The sequence below is a fragment of the Metopolophium dirhodum genome, unplaced genomic scaffold (assembly GCF_019925205.1).
Source record: "Metopolophium dirhodum isolate CAU unplaced genomic scaffold, ASM1992520v1 scaffold1, whole genome shotgun sequence".
In the NCBI taxonomy this organism is placed as follows: Eukaryota; Metazoa; Arthropoda; class Insecta; order Hemiptera; family Aphididae; genus Metopolophium; species Metopolophium dirhodum.
In genome coordinates, this window is record NW_026869896.1 from 1,867,822 (window position 1) to 1,888,527 (window position 20,706).

General features: G+C 33.8%; 1 protein-coding gene and 1 long non-coding RNA gene across 2 annotated transcripts; both read right to left on the minus strand.

Moving 5' to 3' along the window:
* Positions 1–4,803: 4,803 nt before the first annotated feature.
* Positions 4,804–6,597, minus strand: LOC132953166 (general transcription factor II-I repeat domain-containing protein 2B-like). Its single transcript, XM_061025695.1, has 3 exons — positions 5,580–6,597; positions 5,092–5,501; positions 4,804–5,025 (listed from the first exon to the last, which is right to left on the minus strand). The coding sequence occupies exons 1-3, from the start codon at positions 6,595–6,597 to the stop codon at positions 4,804–4,806; spliced, it is 1,650 nt and encodes a 549-aa protein (XP_060881678.1).
* Positions 6,598–11,816: 5,219 nt separating this feature from the next.
* LOC132953194 (uncharacterized) lies at positions 11,817–13,273 on the minus strand. The gene is made up of 5 exons (XR_009665562.1): positions 13,235–13,273; positions 13,107–13,154; positions 12,357–12,470; positions 12,088–12,234; positions 11,817–11,953 (listed from the first exon to the last, which is right to left on the minus strand). It is a non-coding gene; the product is annotated as an uncharacterized LOC132953194 (long non-coding RNA).
* Between the last annotated feature and the right edge of the window lie 7,433 nt (positions 13,274–20,706).

Here is a 20,706-nt window from a genome sequence, read left to right on the forward strand (position 1 = left end):
TTTCATAAACTTATTCAAACATATTATTATATAAAATGTATATAATAAAATGTATACATATTATATTATACAAAGCTAGCCGTGTATATTGTAGGTAAGTAATATAAAATAGGAAGCTAAATTAAAAGATTATTTAAACATTGTGGACATGTATGGAGGAAAATATTCATGAAATATATGTAGGAATAATATTGGAGAAATATATTTCATAAAATATTTAAAACAAATTGTCACCAAATATTTCGGCAATATTGTAATTACATATCTTCAAAATATGTTAAATATATCATTGTAACAATGTGAATTTGAACATATTGTCTCAATGGTGGATTTTTCTGCCATTTGGTTATTGTGCAAACATGGTGAGAATATTTTAAACATCAGAAAATCGTCATAAACACATATTGTTGCAATGATAATCTGCTTTCAACAATATTTAATCAATATTACTGAAATATGATATTGCTATCTGGGTGGGCTTGAAATCGATTAATATCGATAAAAATCGAAAAAAAAATAATATATTTTTATATTCTGGTTGATATACATTTTTTATTTTAGACACTCGTAACTCTAAGCATAAAAATTCTCTCCAAAAAATAATAGTCATTTTTGATTGAAAAAGTTCTTAGATAACATAAAACGATAATGTTTCAAAATAAAATGAATAATGTGCCAACTATTATATTTGTTTACTCTAGAGTTATGAGTGTCTAAAATAAAAAATGTATATCAACCAGAATATAAAAATATATTATTTTTTTTCGATTTTTATCGATATTAATCGATTTTAAGCCCAGCTATTATCGATATTTGTATTATTTATTTATATTATATATTATTATTATTATTTTTTAAAGCTGTAGAGTTTGAACGCGCTAATCTCAGGAACTACTGGTTCGAATTGAAAAATTAATTTTTTGTTGGATAGTCCATTTATCGAGGAAGGCTATAGAACACCACACTACGATAAATTAATAGAAGCCTGGGGAAGTGATCAAACAGGGATTTTGAGACTTACGGTGGAAATGTTTGTTTATATATATGGTCGTTATTGGTTATAGAAGAAATAATTAATAGATAAAATATTTATTTATTTTTTAAAAAGGGTTGATTTTTTTTTAAAGAAATGATTATTTTTAGAAATGGTTGAATTTTAAGAAAGGATTAATTTTTAGAAAGGGTTAAATTTTAGGGGAAAATGTCAAAAATTTACTTTTTACTTTTTTAAAAAGGGCTAAATTTCCTTTTTTACTTTTTACTTTTTTTTATCAAAGTTATACCAAGTAAAAACGACAAACTTGGTATGACTTTGATACTTTAGAGTTAATTCATACACTTACGTACAAACAGCACGGGGTCCGCGATCTACCGCAGGTAGATTGCCTACCTGATAATAACTGCTGCGAATTAGAATTTTTATCTCGGGCAGCAGAAAATTTAAGATAAATATAGAATATCAAACACTGAATATTTAATAACACATTGAACAAAGTTTGAGTCATATAAAAGTTTGTACATTTAACGGGTAACGAAGTGCACGGTATCAGCTAGTAAAATATAAAATTCACGTGCTTTAAATTATGACTGATAATACACTTTGGCGCCAAAACTGTAATCAATAACTGGGCGTGAATAATGTGGTCGTAACTCAAGTTACAACTTTCTTCGCTGATACCACTGTTTTCTATGGCATTATAATTCAAGTTTTTCTATTCTCTTTGACCAAGTTTTAATAATAATTGTGGTCGTCGGAGATATAGAAAATAGAGGAGAATTCGTTTTCGTTATCAACTCAAAATTGATAAAAATTGAGTTACGACAGTTTTCGTTGCGGCAGTCGAATTATGTACCTGTACATATACATATAAACATTGCATGTGTAATGAAAGTTTAAATATGTCATACACTATATTTTAATTTAAACATAATGATGGTTATATAATGTATTATAATATATTCCAAAATATTAAGCATTTTACTTGGAACATCATGAATATTCATGATACCTACAACATATAGTTCTAATAATTTATTAAAAATATTTTATAAAACATAATTTTATATTACCTGTCTCATGATATAATAATTCTTATAATTGTTAATATATTATTAATTCTTATGTACAACACAAGTATAATATATTTATGTACCTAATATTTAATTGTATTCAAAATGCTATACAAAGTTGCTAACAATGTTGAAACAATTAAAAGTTATTATGTTTTATTATTTATTTTTATATTTCTCAACTGTACAACCACATTTATATCAACAAATAATAAGTTTAATATTAAAAATATCACTTTTTTAAAAGATATTTGTTATAATTTTCAAAATGATTGTCTATTTTGTTTACCTGCTAGGTATATTCTATATTCTATAGTAAACTAAATATTTAAACTAAGAAAATTCTTCATATTATGATGTATTATTTAAATATTGAACTTGATATTTACCAAATGAATAGCTAGGTGTTAGGTATTTGTGAAGTGTTATAATACCTAAAACATTTATTATATTTTGGTGCTTAAAGTAATAAGTATAGTTTTTGAAACCTTTAAAATTTTATTAGGTCTAAATCAACTCGATATCGTCGTAGAAAAAAAGCCGCACAATGTATTGCAACATTATTTCCGTCAAGTAGTGAGGATGATGAAAGCAATTTTATAATGGCCGATTCAACACAACAAAATTCATTTGCAAATAATATGTCATCACCCACCCACATACATTGTGACAATAATATGATTTCTAATTTATGTAGCGAAGAAGATTACAATAATTGTTCTGGAAATTCTGATATGACTGATTATGATTCCTGTGATGAACTTAGTAGTTCTGATTTTGAATGTTTGGATAAAAATGATAACAGTTTGTGCAATACTGCCAAAAAATCCGATTCACCATTATGCCGGGTTCACACTATTGCAATTTCTGGTATGCTTTTTCCCGCATGCTTATTTTTACTCGTGCAAGAACAAAATTGAACAAATGTGAACGTTGATAATACGCATGCAAGTTCTTGCATGCTCAAACTTGCATGCAGTCCGGCATGTCGGACAGTAATTGAATGCAATTAGGTAATTGTATGCCAGTTTATTCTCAAACATGAATAGTGAACCACGTGGATGTGATTGTGTTTTATGAATTTTGTTTTAAGTTTATTTGTTAAATAATTTAATTTTTAAACACTGAAATGGCTACTTCCAAATCAAAGTATAGTTTGAACGAAAAAAATGTACTGAAATTAATTACTTTGTATTGCCATCATGAAGTACTATGGAACGTAAAACTGAACCAATATAAGAACAGAGATGCACGGAACCAGGCATATAAAACGATTTCTGAAGAAATGAATGAACCTAATTTTGGACCATCTGATGTTCCAATAAAAATAAAAAAATTACGTACGGCCTAACACCAAGAAAAAAGAAAAGTAGAGGATTCAAAAAAGTCTGGATCAGGTGCCAACGATGTGTATAAACCAAAAGTATTTTGGTTTGAAGCACTTGATATATTTTTGCATCCGGTTGTCGAATCAAGGAAAACTCATTCTAATTTGGTAATTTTTTAATATATTTCACTACCAAAATTTAAATAAATTAAATTACATAAATACCAATAGTAAATACTAAATTTATGTATAATATAATATTAGAATTTAGTATATAGGTCCGTGAAGTTGGTCGCACAATGTCAAAATTTAAAAAAAATGTAATACGTAACTAATACAAACATAACAATAATATTAATTAATATATAGATAGATTTACTTAAAAAATCATATTATCCTGCCATGGAACAGCACCTTCGTTATTAAAATATTGTGTGTATTTTTCTCGCAATGTTGTGGCTGATGTCGACGGATATCTCGGTGGGTGAGAAGTCATATTTATAATTCCTGTTGGTTGTACTTCATTACGCCATGATCCAGGAGACCAATAACAATTATCTAAATCTTCATAATCAAATGTACCCGATGGTGTGTAGGTATTAGGCGATTTTATTCTAAGCCAATTATGTAAAGCACAAGTAGCATTTACGATACTGTCTACCTTTTCTGGAATAAGCGATATTGGTTTTTCATAAACTCTAAATCGACTTGTTAGAATTCCAAAAGCATTTTCTACTATACGCCTAGCTCTTGACAATCTATAGTTAAAAATTTTTTGTTCTTTTGTTAAATTTCTTCGCGCATATGGTTTCATTAAATATGGTTTCATAGGAAACGCTTCATTGGCAACAAAAACTGCGTCTTTTGGGAGGTTTAGTTTATTATTTTCAATTGCATATTTTAAGGAACAATCTGCAAATATACCACCATCCGACTGTCTTCCTTTTGCTCCAATATATACATAACGAAAGCAATAATCATGATCTACACTTGCCATTAACCCTGCGTGGGTCGCGTGCATTGTACGCCTGTAGTCGCGCGGATTACAGTTGTAATCAATTTTTTTTTTTTTTTTTTAATAGGTTCTAAGTCTCTATTGAAAATGTAAATTATTGTTATATACTAAGTACATATTGACAAATATATTGCGATAAAGAAAAAATTAAAATTTTTATTTTTTACTTTAGAACAGGGGTCTTCAACCTTTTTATGCAGCGGGCCACGTATTATTTTTTAATAATCTTGCGGGCCGCATTCGTAGTAAAAACATGTATTTTATACAAAAATTCAGTTTTATTATTAAAATTTTCATGATTACATTTTAAATTACAAATTATTATTATTATTATTATTAAAACATATATAGATAAACATTTTTTGTTAATTACAAATTTTTTATTTTATTTTTAGTGTGATAACTGACACTGTTTTTCACTAACTAATTTGTTTATATTTGGTTGGATCTGCGACGAGGCAATTCTGAGTGAACTTTCCAAGTGACTGTCAGTTAACCGAGCTCTATTTTTTGATTTGACAATTTTCATTCGTGAAAAAATATGTTCACAAGTATAAGTACTGCCAAAAAGAGACATCATTCTTAATGCGTTGTTTCGAAGATTAGGATATGTCTCTGTGTTAATATATTTCGAATAAAAAATTGAAAGTTCAACATTATTGTACTTTTCTTTTAATACTTTATTGTTTTGTAAATCAATGATCTCCATTTGCATGTTTTCTGGGACATCTTCAACTGGTAATGAAAATGGAATTGAAAACAAATTAAAATATGTTTCATTAGCTTTGAAATCTGAGAACCTCAACTTGAACTGGTGTTTTAAATCAGAAATTGCTTCTGCATATTTTTCTGTTGAAGTAACATTGTATTTTGACATACATGGGAAGTGAGCTGTGTTATTTTTTTTTAGCTGGATTTCCCACAGCATAAGTTTATTTTCGAAAGCTTTAATATGGTCGAATAAATTATGAATTAATTGGTTTTGACGTTGCAAGCGTAAATTCAACTCATTCAAGTGCAATGTAATATCCGTGAGATAGGCAAAATCATTTTTCCATTCTGTATCATTAAGTTGTTCAAATTTTTTTCCTTTACTTGCAGCAAATTCAAAAATTTCGTTTTTTAAATCAAAAACCCTTTTCAAGACTTTTCCTCTACTGAGCCAACGAACATCTGTAAAATAGATTACATCTCCTTGTTCAGCATCTATTTCACTTAGAAAGTTTTTAAATTCTCTATGATTCAATGCTCTTGATCTGATAAAATTTACTATTTTTACAACATCTTTCATAATAGTTTGAAAACCGACAGATTTTGCACATAAATTTTCTTGGTGGATAATGCAGTGATATTGCATCAGTTGTAAAGCACCACATGTACTCATTTCTTTTTTAATTAGCGCTACGAGCCCTTCATTTTTTCCAACCATTGATGGGGCTCCATCTGTTATAACTCCAGAAAGGTTATTTAATTTGATGCCAAAACGGTTAAGTGTCGATATTAACGCATTAAAAATATCACAACTTTTTGTTGTGCCTTTCATTGGAAAAAGCGCGGCTAATTCTTCAGTGATATTAAAATTAGAATCGATACCCCGAACAAAAATTGCTAATTGAGCAGTATCTGACAAATCTATACTTTCGTCAAGGGCCAGCGAATAAAAAATAAATTTAGAAATTCGTTCTTTTAGGGTGCTCTCAATATCAGTTCCTAGTTCTTCTATACGCCTTGCTACAGTTACACCTGATAAACTCAATTTGGAAAAAAGTTGTTTTTGTGCTGGACATAAAATTTCAGAGGCCGCCTCCATGCACTCTTTTATAAATTCACCATCAGTGAACGGCTTCGATTTAGCGGCAATTTTTTGTGCTATTATATAACTAGCTTTGACACTGGCTTCTGAGTCTTTATGATATTTTTTTAAACCGGAAGACTGACCTTGTATATTTTTCATTAACAATGCAAATTTGTCAATTCGAAGTTGTCCTTGTATCATATCATATTTTGCTGCATGTTTGGTACCATAATGTCGTTTTAAATTGTACTCTTTCATCACTGCAATCGATTCTTGACAAATCAAACATATTGCCTTTTCTTTAACTTGAATAAAAAAATAGTTATTGGACCATTTTTCTTGAAAAACGCGACTTTCATCCGAGATTTTACGTTTTTTACTGACTGACATATTTCACACGAGTATTATGCTCATTCCACAATCGATTACGAACTAACAGGCAACAGCCAACATTTATCTCTAGGTAGGTTAGGTCATTTATATCTAGGTAGGTAGGTAGGTTTAGTACGTATAATTAAATTTATCTTATCGCATATTTCCGATAGCGATGGCTTAGCCGTTATAATTTTATCGAATTAGAAAATATACATGCTTAATTTCAAATGTGATCGCGGGCCGCATATTATGACAGGGCGGGCCGCGGGTTGAAGACCCCTGCTTTAGAATATACATTTTAACTTAAATGAGAATAAATAATAATTTATTAGAACTTGTTTTCTTAAATTGTAATGATACTCAATGTAATTAAATTTTTATAATATTTCTGTACAAACATATTAATATTTTAGTATTTTACATATATTTTAGCTCTCTATATTTATAATTACGAAAAAAACAAGAGTACTTTATAAATTTTTACATATTCTAACTTTTAATTATAAAAAAAAAATACATTTTTATTGATTTGAAATAATTTAAGATGATTCTTCACTCTGTTCTTCATCACAACACCCAATACAAATATATTTTAAATGATCTGGACACACCCATTTGTAACAACGTTCACATGATTTTCTCGTACTTTTGTTTCTTGCTCTTCCACACAAATAACATCGACCAATTCCCTTAGGACGTTCAGGCAAAATAGGTGTATCTTCAACGAGGCCTACAATTTTCATACCACGACTCCTAATATGTTTTGGTAATTTTGAATTTTTAATACGTCTTTCAATATTCGGTTTCATCAGTTGTAAAGCTAATGCTTCTAAAAAGTCTGATCTTTTAGATTTATTGTTGATATTGTTAAATTTATACACATTTAAAGCATTTATACATGATATATTAATTAGGTTAAAAAATATGGTAAGCGGCCAACGACGAGAATTTCTTGAAACGCCATATAGACTACACATTTGGTCTAATCTATCAACGCCATATTTAGTTTGGTTGTAAAATGTAATCATCTCTGGTTTTTGTTGATCTCCTAGTCCTGTGTCTTGATCGATAGAAGCGTCAATATGCAGAGTGGATAGCAGTATAACTACTTTATTTTTTTTCGGGACATATGAAGTGATTGTGCAATCTTTTTGGAAACCAAATAATGACGAATTTATTTCCCTATTTTTTAAAATTGAAAATTCTTTTGGAATACATGTTTTATTTTTTCTTAAAGTCCCCACTACTGTCAATTGTTTTTCAGTTAGTAAATATTTTACCACTGGAAGTGAAGTGAACCAGTTATCCATGGTTATGTTCCTTTTAGTACCTTCCACTGGCTGAACCATTCTTTTGACAACACTTTCCGCACTATTATTCATTTTATAAGGACCATTTGGTTGTTGCCCGGCATAAACCTCCAAATTAAATGTATATGCATTTTTTACGTCTACAAGAGCGAATATTTTTATTCCGTAACGGGCAGGTTTATTTGGAATATATTGTCTGAACGAACATCTACCACGGAAAGCAATTAATTGTTCATCTAATGTCAAATATTCACTCGGAATAAAATTATTTTGAAAATTTTGCACTAGAACTTCAAAAAGTTCCCTTATAGGAGCCAATTTATCAATTTCGCTTCTTTCTGAGCGGTTGGTAAAATCGTCAAAACGAAAATTTCTAACTAAAAATCTAAAACGTTGAACATTCATAGTTAGATACACAGCCTCAAGTCCAGTTCCCTTGGAATCATCAAATAAATTAAATATATTTTGTCTACTAGATTTAGAAATTCCTGCAAGAATTAAAATACCAATCAAAGCTTTAATTTCAACATCATCAGTTTCCCTAGCATCTCGAGCACGTTCATAATTTTCCTTCACAAAAGATATTTTTATATTTGTACTTTTGACGATAATATTTATTACAACTTCATCAAAAAAAAAGAAAAAAACATTCTAAATGAGTTTTCATATTTTTTGCGATCGATTTTGGACCAGGTAAATGAATAATTATATTATGAGAACGTGTCCGATGGGTACTAGTAGGTGCTTTCTTATTCCATCTAGTTTTATCCTTCCCAAAAAAATATTTATTTTGTAATATTGGACCAACATCATCACTACTTGACTCACTTTCATTTTCATAGTCACTATTTTCCGTATCCATGTTTTCATTATTAATGTCTACCTGATCCCCCAACTCACCTTCACTGTCAATGTCATTTCCATCAATAAGTTCATCTTCATCTTCTTCTAGCCATTGTTCAATATCGATTGTGTTGCTCATTTTTTTATTATTATTTTATAATTAATACGTAAATAAAAACTTTGATTAGAAAATAAACGGAAAAAAAACGGGCGTGAAAGATCGCGCGGCATACACTGGTAATCCAACACACTTTGAATTCCGATAACAACGAGAACTTATGCGACCAGTAATCGGAAACAAACTAATTATATTAAGCAACATGTTATTCGAAGTCACTGAAAAGATAAGATAACTTTATTGGTTTTCAATATACGAAAAAACCATTTATTTTTAGATGGATTACAATAGTAATCCGCGCGACCTACGCAGGGTTAATATAACATTAACCAATCGATCGTATAATCTTGGTTACATACATAATCGTCTATACTACTGACTTCGTAGATGGTTATATCCTGTATATATATATTATAGTTTTAAATATTTTAGTTTATATATTACTTATAGAAAAAAAAGGTCTGAAAAAATCTTTTGTTATCCGTAGGGATACGGATTCATGGAATCTATACAACAGATGTCCAAACATCGTATACGGTATAGATCCCTATGATTGGGGGTGAGTGGTGGTGAGGAATGTTAGGTCCTGATGATAGGACGAGCGGTGGCGGGGGATGTCATCTCCTGGTGTGTCTGTAAGGGAAGGTCGGTTAGTACGATTCACACTGTTGTATTACAACGTACGTAATTTACTCCATTTTAATTTGCCGTATTAATTTTTCTCGTGCGTTTATTTAAAAATGTTTAAATGCGAGCAATGCCCTTTGGTATTCATGTACGAAACTAATTTGATGGTTCACCGAAAAATGCATATAAATTTTTTTAAATGCGATCAATGTACTTCGGAATTCACGGCGAAACGTAATTTAACTGCTCACCGAAAAACGCATGAAGGTGTCCGTTTCCCGTGTACTAGATGTTCCATTACATTCAGTTACAAGACCGGCTTCAAAAAATATTTGAAAAATGTTCATGGTAAGTATTTCTGTTTTACACTTTAAATATTTATTTATATACATATTTTTTTACTAGGTGTTATACAAGCCCCGATTCGGCAAAGAAATATTCGAATCATGCCGCAAACAACCACCCCCGATAATGTTCATGGTAAGTATTTCTGTTTTACACTTTAAATATTTATTTATATTATATTTTTAACTAGGTATCATGCAGCAAGGAAATATACAGATCGCACCACATATAGTCGTTCCTGATATTCCAGCAGGTTCGTCATGTGTACGAGATACCGAGGTAAACGGTCCACCAGTGATACCAACCCTAAATGATGCCGCGACAGACTGTCCGGTGGAACCATCCGTCCGAAATGATAAACTATCAGCAGTACGAGATAGTGTATCAGCAGTACGAGATAACATAATGTCAACAGTACGAGATAACGTGATGGATGAATTTTACAACAACGTGGATGACGATGGCGATTACGCTCAAGTTGCAGATATCATCGAAAACCTTGGATTCTGTAAAAAGGAAGGTTAGTAATTTAATTTTTATAAACGCAGTATAGACTAATAATGTTTTTTTTTTTTTTTTTAAAAAAAAGATTCATACACTACGCTTGATAATGGAAAACGCGTTTCCAGTGCAAACACTAAATCTGCTGTCAGGGCAAAAAAATTACGCTTGAATCTCGTAAAGTCCCCCGGGTTTACACAAATCTCGACGTCATCAAACAACACAATCACCCCAGATAGCAAAAAAATATTAATATGACATAAAAAAAATATTTTCTCAGTAATGAACATGATTATATAAATTTTCTTTTTCTCCATTTTTTTTAATCAGAAAAATGTTATAATATTATTCATATAATAACGATTGGCCACCAAAGTTACATTATATTAACATTCCTTAATATTATTATTATATTATTTTATAATAATATTATTATATTATCTTATAATAATATTTTTATATTATTTTTATAATATTTTTATATTATTCTCATAATTATATTTTTATATTGTTATTTATAATTTAACAATAAATTGTTAGTTTCTAAATAATAAATTTATATTTTTAATAAATGTATACTATAATATTAATTGTAAATAATTTTTTATTGAATTATAGCTGATAATAATAATTGTATCATATTATGTTAACTTTTTTCAATTATAATAATTAATAAACATTATTAAAGGAGTAATATTAGGATATCAATAAGTATAACAATCAACAAATAATGTGTTCCTTTTAGTTAATATCCTTTTATTAAATAGGTACAAAATTTTGTAAGTTCCTCTTACAAAAAAAAAAAAAATCTTTTCTAATTTACATGTATGTTTATGACGTATGTCATTACTGAGAATAATTATTACATTAAATCATACAATTGATATAGATATTATTAATTATCTGATAAGTCTTCTTGAGATGGCTTATTATATTTTCCCCGAAATTTAGCTCCAGCAATGAAAATTTTTATTGGTTGTTCTACATCAATTTTATCATATTTCTGGTATCTTTTCATTTGTTTTACAGAATCTAAATACACAAACATCATTAATATTATATTCATTGCTAATATATATAAAGTAAAGTAATTTTTTATGTTACCAAATATAATGGAACATGATTTTAATGTTGAAAATATTTTCTTCTTTTTTTGTCCTTTGTAACTATATTCTTGCAATAAATTATCGTTCAAAAGATAACGCATCATTGATCTAATGGTACTTGGAAGTGTATTACGGACATATCGACTTAGTTCATTAACCTAAAAATATAATTTTTTTGTCTTAGTTCAGCAAGTTTTAAGGAATAATATAATAACTGTTAAAATTATTTTATTTTTTTTAATTTGAGTACATTATTCATACCATTTGAGGTTTGAAGTTTGGATCAAAAATAAGTTTATCTTCAAATTTTTGAAGAGAGTCTTCATCTTTCAAAGGAAATTCATTGTTTATAATATATTAAAATGAATCTTTATCATGATTAGTGGCATCTTCATTACTGTATTCAGTTGTATTAGATCTGATATTTACTATAAGATTTTCCAGCTTATCAATTTTATCATGCAAAGATTTTACTTCATATTTTATGTTTAAAATGTTTCGGTTTAGTTTGTCAAAAATTTCTAAACAAAAAAATCAATAAAAATAATACATTGATAAAACAGAAAAAAATATTTGATTAAAAATACAAGACATATACTACATTAGGTATATATATTATAATAGCTACTACAATACACTAATAATATAAGCATACCAATATTATCATTTGAAGTTGGAATCTTAGAATTAGATTGTAGTGGAGTACTTGTGATAGTAGCATTATTGATGGTTGAAACTTTAAATGGAGAGGATAATGTATGTATGATAGTAGTTTGGTCATCAGGTGTTTGTTCATTTTGATCTGAAATTAAAAACCACAATTTAGTAAGCTATTAAATTTATATATATTTTTTTAATATTCAGTCATAGAATTTAACATTATATATAGATATATAATAAACATAGGCAAAATAATTTACTTACTGGCATTTTTAAGACATTTGTCAAAGTGAAGCTTCTTTCTGACGGGCTGTTGAGGCCACGTTAAGGGTATATTTTGAAGTTTCGTTGACTTTATTTGAGGAGATAATGATGTGCCTGAAATATATTTTAAATTATGCAAAAATAATATTATATTATACTATTTAATTTCATATAATACTAGCTACAGTCTAAGATTGAAATCTCTAACCTACGGCCCTACAAGTTTTCAAACTGGCCCACCAAGCTAATTGATGTTTTGAAAATATATTTATTTATTATTTATTATAACATTTATTGTTTTCAATAAATTAATGAGGTACTAAAAATAATGTTTATATACTATAGATATCTCCAATTTCATTAACTCTTTCCTTATATCTAAATAATTTTAAAATGTTGGCCAAAATACAGAAGTACATCACAGATTTGGCCCGCCATATAAAAGTACCTATACAGGTACCTCTAGGTCTAAGATAATATGTAGAACTAATTGTAAATTAAAGAAGGTTATAATAAATTCATGGAAACTATCAGTTTTATAATCAAATATCTGTACCATATATAGATTACCTACTTATATAAATAAATTACACCTTAATTTTTGTAAATATATAATGTAGGTATACAAAAAATAAGTATACCTATACAATTATTATTATTTTAGAGAGAACATTGAGAGACATTGTACAATGTTTAATTTCCTAGTTATAACTAATAATTATATAAAACTCAAATAATATTACATATTACCTTGGTTGATTTTAGGTAAAGTATAGTGTGGATCAGTGTCACTATCGTCTAAAATTAAAAAAAAAAAAAGTCATAAATAATTTCACTCGTAATTTCATTACAAACAATTAGTTTAAAAATTATTTTACCAAAAATATCACTTGAGCCTGGACTCCACAAACTTTTTGCTGACATACTCTTCTCTTTTGTTTGTTACCACTATGCTCTTTATTATTATCATTTTCATGAGATGATTCATTAGTAGATAAATCTGATGTTGTCTTAGCAATGTTGGCCTTTTCTTGAGCAATATTAAAATCCTCTACAGATAAAATATAAACAAACATTACAATACAGGGTTGTATGTAATAAAATTGGATTGTACACACATAAAAATATTCCCCAAATTGGAATACTAATACAGTATATAAATACGTAGTACTTATATATTATTTTTATACCTAGTAATATAATAAATTCTACCATTCCTAAATGTTGTTGTTGTTTTCTCATATAAAAATATTTTTCTTATAATTATTTAATATATAAAATTAGTTAGAAAATATAATGTGTATATATTATTGTGTTATATAATATAATATGTGAAATGTATCTAAATTATAAATATTATTTTAAGATAAATAAGAACATAACTGAGTCATGAATGGCACTAGCATATAATTTATTTTTATCAAATTTAAATATTATATATAATGTATTTAACATACTTGTATCATTCCCTAATTTTCGGCCTTTCAAATAACTAAATTCTTTTAAATTTGGAGACAATTGTTGATCTATGCATTGTTTTAAATTTCTTTTAGGCCATGCACAGACTCCACTATCATACCATTTTGATGGAACAACCTCCACAGAATTGTCACGGAAAGCAATAATTGACCACATTTTAAATAATATAATACACTGAAATTACATAATAAATCTAATTATACAAACAATTTATATTAGTATAAATAATCAGCTAAAACTAAAGGTATTTCACATTTCTAAATTGCTGTTAAAGTATTATCTATATAATAAAATAAAAAATATAAAAAGTGAATCAATCATTTCATGTAAAATAAGGAAAAACAAATTAGTGAATTAATACTAATTTTATAAGATCTTATAATGAAATCACATCTTAATAAAACATAATAATATAATTAATAAAGGTTTTGTGTACATTATTCTCTTAAAAATAACTTGTGTCTTATATATAAATACTAATAGAACTAAATATATATTATTAGGTACTAAGAAGATATTTTTAAAAATACAGTAACATATTATAATATAGTCTTAACAGTAGAATAAAAATAATTTAATTATGTTCTTGTCGAATGAATAATTGGAAAGGCAATTAGATTATCCTTATTTTGTAAAATGATAGCTTTTTTTTTAATATTAAAGATGCTACAACAAATATAATTATTACATAATTTATCAACTACATACATATCTAACTTAGATGATTTTATAGGACTATTAAACATAACATATTTGTTTTTAAATTGTTTACATATTAAAATGACTTCATTTTTATTTTTATTATGTATTATATTAAAAACTTTTAAAATATTATCATCTTTAGTAAGCATATAAGAGTCTGCATCAACATTTATCTTTATTTTCATAGATTCCAATACTATAGAGGTAAATTGATCCCCATCAAAATCATTGAGTCCATTTTCTATTGTGGGTCCTCGTTTATGTGGTCCACCAAATTGATAAGAAGTTTTCTTTTGAGTTCCAACTGTAGATTTTAAACAACAGATTTCACTATACCTTTTAACAATCTGCTGTAGAGGCTTATGAGGTTTTCTCAACATTCTCTTTAAGGATCCCATATAATTTTTAAAAGGGAATGCCGAACAGTTGTCAAGTGGGCCGAATTTTTCATAATCATCACAGATATGTGTTACACCATGTATATTATGGGATATAAGATGTGGACCATATATAATTTCAAAATTTTTCACAAAATTGTCCTGTAATTTTCTTGCAATGTGAATAAATTTAGATTTGTCAGGACTTAACAGTATAAACATTTGTCGCGGTCCTTTGAGGAGTCGCGAGGATGAGGTGGTGAATGGGTCTACTGACCACGTGAAACACAAGAGAACAAAAATGAAGAACAAAAACACCGAGTGTTTGTGGTTTGAACCGGCGTGTTTATTTTTGCAGTTTCAATTACGAACGAGAGAAAAAAAAAACATGTAGCAGAGAATAACTGTCAAACTCTATATGAGAGAAAAACAAAAAAAAAAACAACGGTCGATGGTTGATGCACGATCTCGGGCCGCGGGTTGCACCTTTCGTATCGGTCGTCGAAAAACTAGTAACTTTATAATCCGGTTCACCCAACGGCCGGCCGACGGTTCACAGCGCGGGTGTCGCGCGCTGGCGTCGTCCGTCGTCGATTGGCGGTTTGTTTGAGAAGCGTAGCGCGGCTTTCCGCGTAAAAGGCTATTTGAATTCAAACAGCTATTACGCGGGACCGCGTCATACTCCCCCCCCAAACCGCCAACGGCGGTGGTGTTCCGGCCGTTGCCGGTGTCGTCAAAGGGTGTGTGTGAAGGGTGGTTGTGGTAGACACCTGTCCGTGGGTACGCTTTTCCAGCTGTGTTCAGCGGGCGTGGCCCTGGTGGTGTCTAGGCACGTTGGGGGGACGTGGGGGGACTGAAGTACATGAGGCTGACCTCCATGTCTTCAGTTCCAGCCATGCCTGCGTCCGTCTCACCTAACAGGTCCGCCTCCTCTTCCGGGGATATTTCCATATCCACGGTTTGAGGGTTAGCGGCTGTTAGGTTTTCCGCGGTTCCGGTTGTTCCGGAAGTGTTTGTCACCTCCGGCACCGTGGCCACGGTGAGGTCTGGTGTCGCAGGCTCTGGTTGTGACGGGGCGGGGGTTGCTGTTGACGCCGGTTTTTCCAGGTGGTGTTGTTGGGACGTCTGTTTGGCCTTGTAGTCCCGCATCCGCTGCTTGTTCCGGCGCTGGCGGGCGTTGAGCGTGGCCGGTGTTGTTGTTTCGGTGGTGGTGTTTGGTGTTGGCAGCGGGTTGACGAGCGTTCCTGGCGGCGGGATGGTCGACGTCCTTGGCGCTGGTGTCGGTCTCTCCATTAATGGTCGGGGTGGCAGCCTCACGGGTGCCCGAGTTGTCGACGTTGGTGGCGCCGGTCGAGTTGTGGCCGCGGGTCGTGCCGTGGCTACCGGTCGTGTCGCCCGTCTGGGGCTGCGTGACCTGTTGTGCCTCACCATGGTTGTGGGTTCCCCGCTTGTCGCTTTCATGAACACGGCTGTGCGGTCGACCCACCCCCGCGTGTAGGCTGCCCACAGTACCGGGTCCCGCTGCAGCTGCGCCGTGGTCACCTGGCGGACCCGTGCCGCCGTGGTGGTGTTCGTGCCCTCCTCCAAGCTGGCTGACCTCAGCAGCTGCTGGCTGCGTTCCAGCAGTTCCGCCGCTTGTTGGAGGATGCTGGGTGTCGTTGATGGTGTACGCTCCATTGGTGCTATTCCGACTGAAATTATGTACACCAAATGCTATTGTGGATTTATGGTTGGGATGGGGGTTGGGTGGGGGGGTGTTTTGGGCGCTGCGGTGGTCGCGCGTTTTAGGCAGGACACGTGAATTTTGCGTGCTGGCTCTTGGTCTGTGGTGAACACACCTTTGCCTACGCGTTTGTGTAGCTTTACCGGTCCCCACCATTTCGGTGCGAAGCCGGCGTGAAATTTTTTGTGCGCGTTTGACAGGTGGTGTGCCTTGTAGTACACCGTGTCACCTGTTTTGTACTTTGTGTCCGTCGGCCCACCTGTTACCGGTGGTGCGGTCAGTACATCGTTTTCGCGACTCACCCTAGCCATGTTTATTTGTTCGATCGGGTTGTCCGCTGTCCGCGACAGTATCCAGTCCCCTGGCCTTTTGCCCTCTCTCCCGAGGACGAGTACCGATGGTGGATATCCTGTCGTTACGCCTGTTCCTGATCGAAAAAAAAATGGGGGCTAGCTTGGTGTCCCAGGTGTTGTGGTTGCCGTCGATGAGTAGCGCGCGTAGACCTTTTTTTAATTCCTGGTTACGGCGTTCGACTGGGTTGGCCCTCGGGTGATATACCGGAGTTGTCCAGCCCTCGGCCCCCCACTGTTCGATCGCTTTACGCATATCGTTTGCTACGAACTGTGGGCCGTTATCGCTTAAGCACACACGGGGGTATCCGAAACGTGAAAAGAATTCTCGTTCAAGCGTTTCGGTTATTGTTTTTGTAGTGGCTGTTCCGAGGGGGTATGCCTCGGTCCATCTACTAAACAGATCCGTGGCGACCAGTATGTATTGTTTTCCCCTACTCGTACGCGGGTAGGGGCCCATGAGGTCTATGCTAACCACCTCCCAGGGGTGTCGGGGTATTTTGGTGGTCGCGGGGTCATCTGCGCGCGTGTTCAGTGGTTTGGTACACGCGCATATGTGACACGACTTGACGTACAGTCGGATGTCGTTTTTTTGTCCTTTCCAAAAAAACCGTTGTTTTACCGCTCTGTACGTTTCTTTCCAGCCCGGGTGGTTTGCGAGTACGTGATCGTGGTATGTCCAGATCACGTTCTGCGTCTTGTCCTTTGGGATGACTACGGGTGTGTGTTCGCCCAAATTTATCCGCAGAAGACCGTCGGTAAAAATGTATTTATTTTTTTTATCCGTGGTACTTCCGGTATTGTGCGCTGGGTCGTCCGTTGTCATGTTGCGCGCTGTGTCTCGTGTGTTGGGGTCATTGGCCTGCCATGTCACGAGCATAGCGTGTGTGATTGTGGGACCACTAGTGGTGTTAGCCGGGTCCGTCGTGGCGAACAGATTGTCGGCCGGTGAGCTAGTAGCAGTGGTGAGTGGTGAGGTGGGTACTCCTACTAGTCGTTCCTCGAGGTGTTCCTCGTCTACCGGTGGCCCGGTGGTTGGGTTGCGGGATAGCATGTCCGGCGCCTCGTTCTGTACGCCGGGCACATGTGTGGTTTTGTAGTCCAGGTTAGCCAGCTGTAGTGCCCACCTGGTTAACTTGGAATTTGTGTTTTTGGCTCGGTGGAGCCATGTGAGTGCCGAGTTGTCGGTGAATAGGTCAAAGCGGCGGGCCTCTAGGTATGGTCTAAACTTGTCGGTTGCCCAGATTATCGCGAGGCACTCGCGTTCTACCGCGGCGTACCTTGTTTGCGCATCACTAAACTTTTTGCTTGCGTAGGCGATTATCCGCCTTTCGTCCGGGCTGTCACCCCGTTGGAAAAGGACGGCACCTGCTCCTATTTCGCTAGCATCGGTTTGTAGGCAAAACGGTTTTCCGTAATCTGGTGTCGACAGTTTTGGCGAATCGTACAGGGCGCGTTTTATTTTGGTAAATGCGGCCTGTTCGGTTTCGGTCCACGACCATTTGGTCCCCTGTTTGAGTCTATTCGTTAGGGGTGCTATGGTGTCCGCGTAGTTGTCGACAAACAGGCTGTACCAGTTGCAAACGCCCAGGAACTTCCGTAGGTCCCTCAGTTTGGTTGGTGGGGGGTAGTTTATGATGCCCTCTAGTTTCTCCGGTTGTTTGTCTATTCCTTCGGAGGTGACTAGGTGCCCGAGAAATGAAATTTCGGTGGCTCCGAATTTGCACTTTTCGGGGTTGCATGTAGGGTTGCCAACTTTGGAATTAAAAAATACCGGCCCAAGTGTACAAAAAAAAAAAAAAAAAGGTCATCATTTTTTAATATTAATATAATAAAATGACGAATAATATAATTAATTACATACGTTAAAATAAAAAAATTAATAATATTAGTATTACATTATGTTAAACTTTAATATTATAAACTTATAAATTATTATAATAACTATTATAAATAAACTATTGTAAACTTTTAAATTTATATTTAGCGGCATTTTTCACGGCGTTTAATAAATGTTTTTCATTTTGTATTTGATCAAAAAACTCTGAACAATTGTATGTTATGTTATTTCTTATGACTAGTTCGGCTTTAACTGTATCAATTCCTAATCGATTGCGCTCATCTGTCCACAAACTATTCATGTGGCTAAAAACGCGTATCGCGTACCTAACCGAACCATTCATCGTTAAAAACACAATTACGAATTCTTTTTTTCGTTTCATTTTCGTTCATTTTAAAAATGCGTATAATTTTTCAATCAAGTATATACAATGTAAAATTAATAGGTACTACCGAACAGTCCGAACAGAATAACGAAACTAAACTCTATTATGAATCGTCTATCACATATTCACCAACGAGAACGGCATAATAGGAACAACTAACAAGGTACATACTAATCATAGTACTCATAAAAATGTCAAAAAGGACGATAGATATCTGAAGTCATTAAGATAGGTATACGATTTATTGACAGTAACATGTGATAATCAATTTCATAAAAATGATAAAATATTAATATATAATATCAAAACTCTCGATCAGGTGGAATTACTGGGTTTTTATAATTTTACAATATTATTACTTTGAAAATACCGGCTTTTTATAGGTCAATACCGGCAACCGGCTTTTTAAGTCTAAATATGTGAAATACCGGCCGGGCCGGGAAAATACCGGCCGGTTGGCAACCCTAGTTGCATGTGAGCCCGTGTCTCTGTTTTTGACGTTCTAGAACTTTGTCCAAGTGGCACTGGTGTTCGTCCACAGTGTTCGAAAACACCACAATATCGTCTAGATATACGCGGACGAACTCGTCCAGGTACCCCCTCAGGACTTCGTCCATTAATCGCACGAAGGTCATGGGGCTGTTTTTGAGGCCGAAGGGGAGGACTCGGAATTGGTATAGGCCCCGACGCGTCCGGAATGCCGTGTATTTTCGCGCGTTTTGGTTAAGTGGGACCTGCCAGTAACCCGACTTAAGGTCCAGGACGCTGAATACTTTTGCGCCTCTCATCTGACGTATCAGCGTATTGAGGTCGGGCATTGGGTAAGCGTCAGACTCAGTGATATCATTGAGCCGCCTATAATCAATGCATAGTCGGGGTGAGCCGTCTTTCTTTTTTGCTAGAACGATGGGTGCGGCCCACGGGGATGTGCTCTGTTCTACCAGTCCCTGCTCTTCCATGTCCCGTATCATGGTGTCGATTGTGGCCTGTTTTACCGGTGGGTAGGGATATGGTTTGAGTGCTATGGGTGTTTGGTTTTTGAGGAGGATGTCGTGTTCAATTAACCTGGTGCGTCCTACCCTACCGTTGAATACGTCCGGATAGTTGCGTACTACTTCGGCGAGTTTCGCGCGTGTGTGGTGGTCACCGTTTATTGTTAATTTGTCGACATCTAGTGCTGGGGTTGGGGTGGGTGTCCGCCCTTTCCAGCACGCTGTTGTTCTCCTATCCGAACCTAAATGGATAGTGCTCGTTGTGTAGTCCCAGGTGACTTCGTTTTGTACGAGAAAGTCGTGACCTAGGAGCATGTCGCAGTACAAATTGTCCAGAATGGCTGCGTTGAAGGTGACCGTGAGGTCTCCGATTCTGGCTACGAATGTGGAGGTACCACTTGTCGTGGTGGTATGTCCGTCCGCCATTCGTACCTGAGTTGGTTGTCCGTGTGGGGGTGTGCCATATTTATGTGCTATGTTCGGGCTTACATACGATTTTTGT

Bases quoted from the DNA above. Each gene is read 5' to 3' on its own strand.
- LOC132953166 (XM_061025695.1), bottom strand. From the start codon at position 6,597: ATGTCAGTCAGTAAAAAACGTAAAATCTCGGATGAAAGTCGCGTTTTT. The intron at 5,502-5,579 runs GTTGGCTCAGTA...CTGCAAGTAAAG, and splicing joins AATCTATTTTACAGATGTTC to GAAAAAAATTTGAACAACTT. The intron at 5,026-5,091 runs GTATTAAAAGAA...ATTAACACAGAG, and splicing joins TTGATTTACAAAACAATAAA to ACATATCCTAATCTTCGAAA.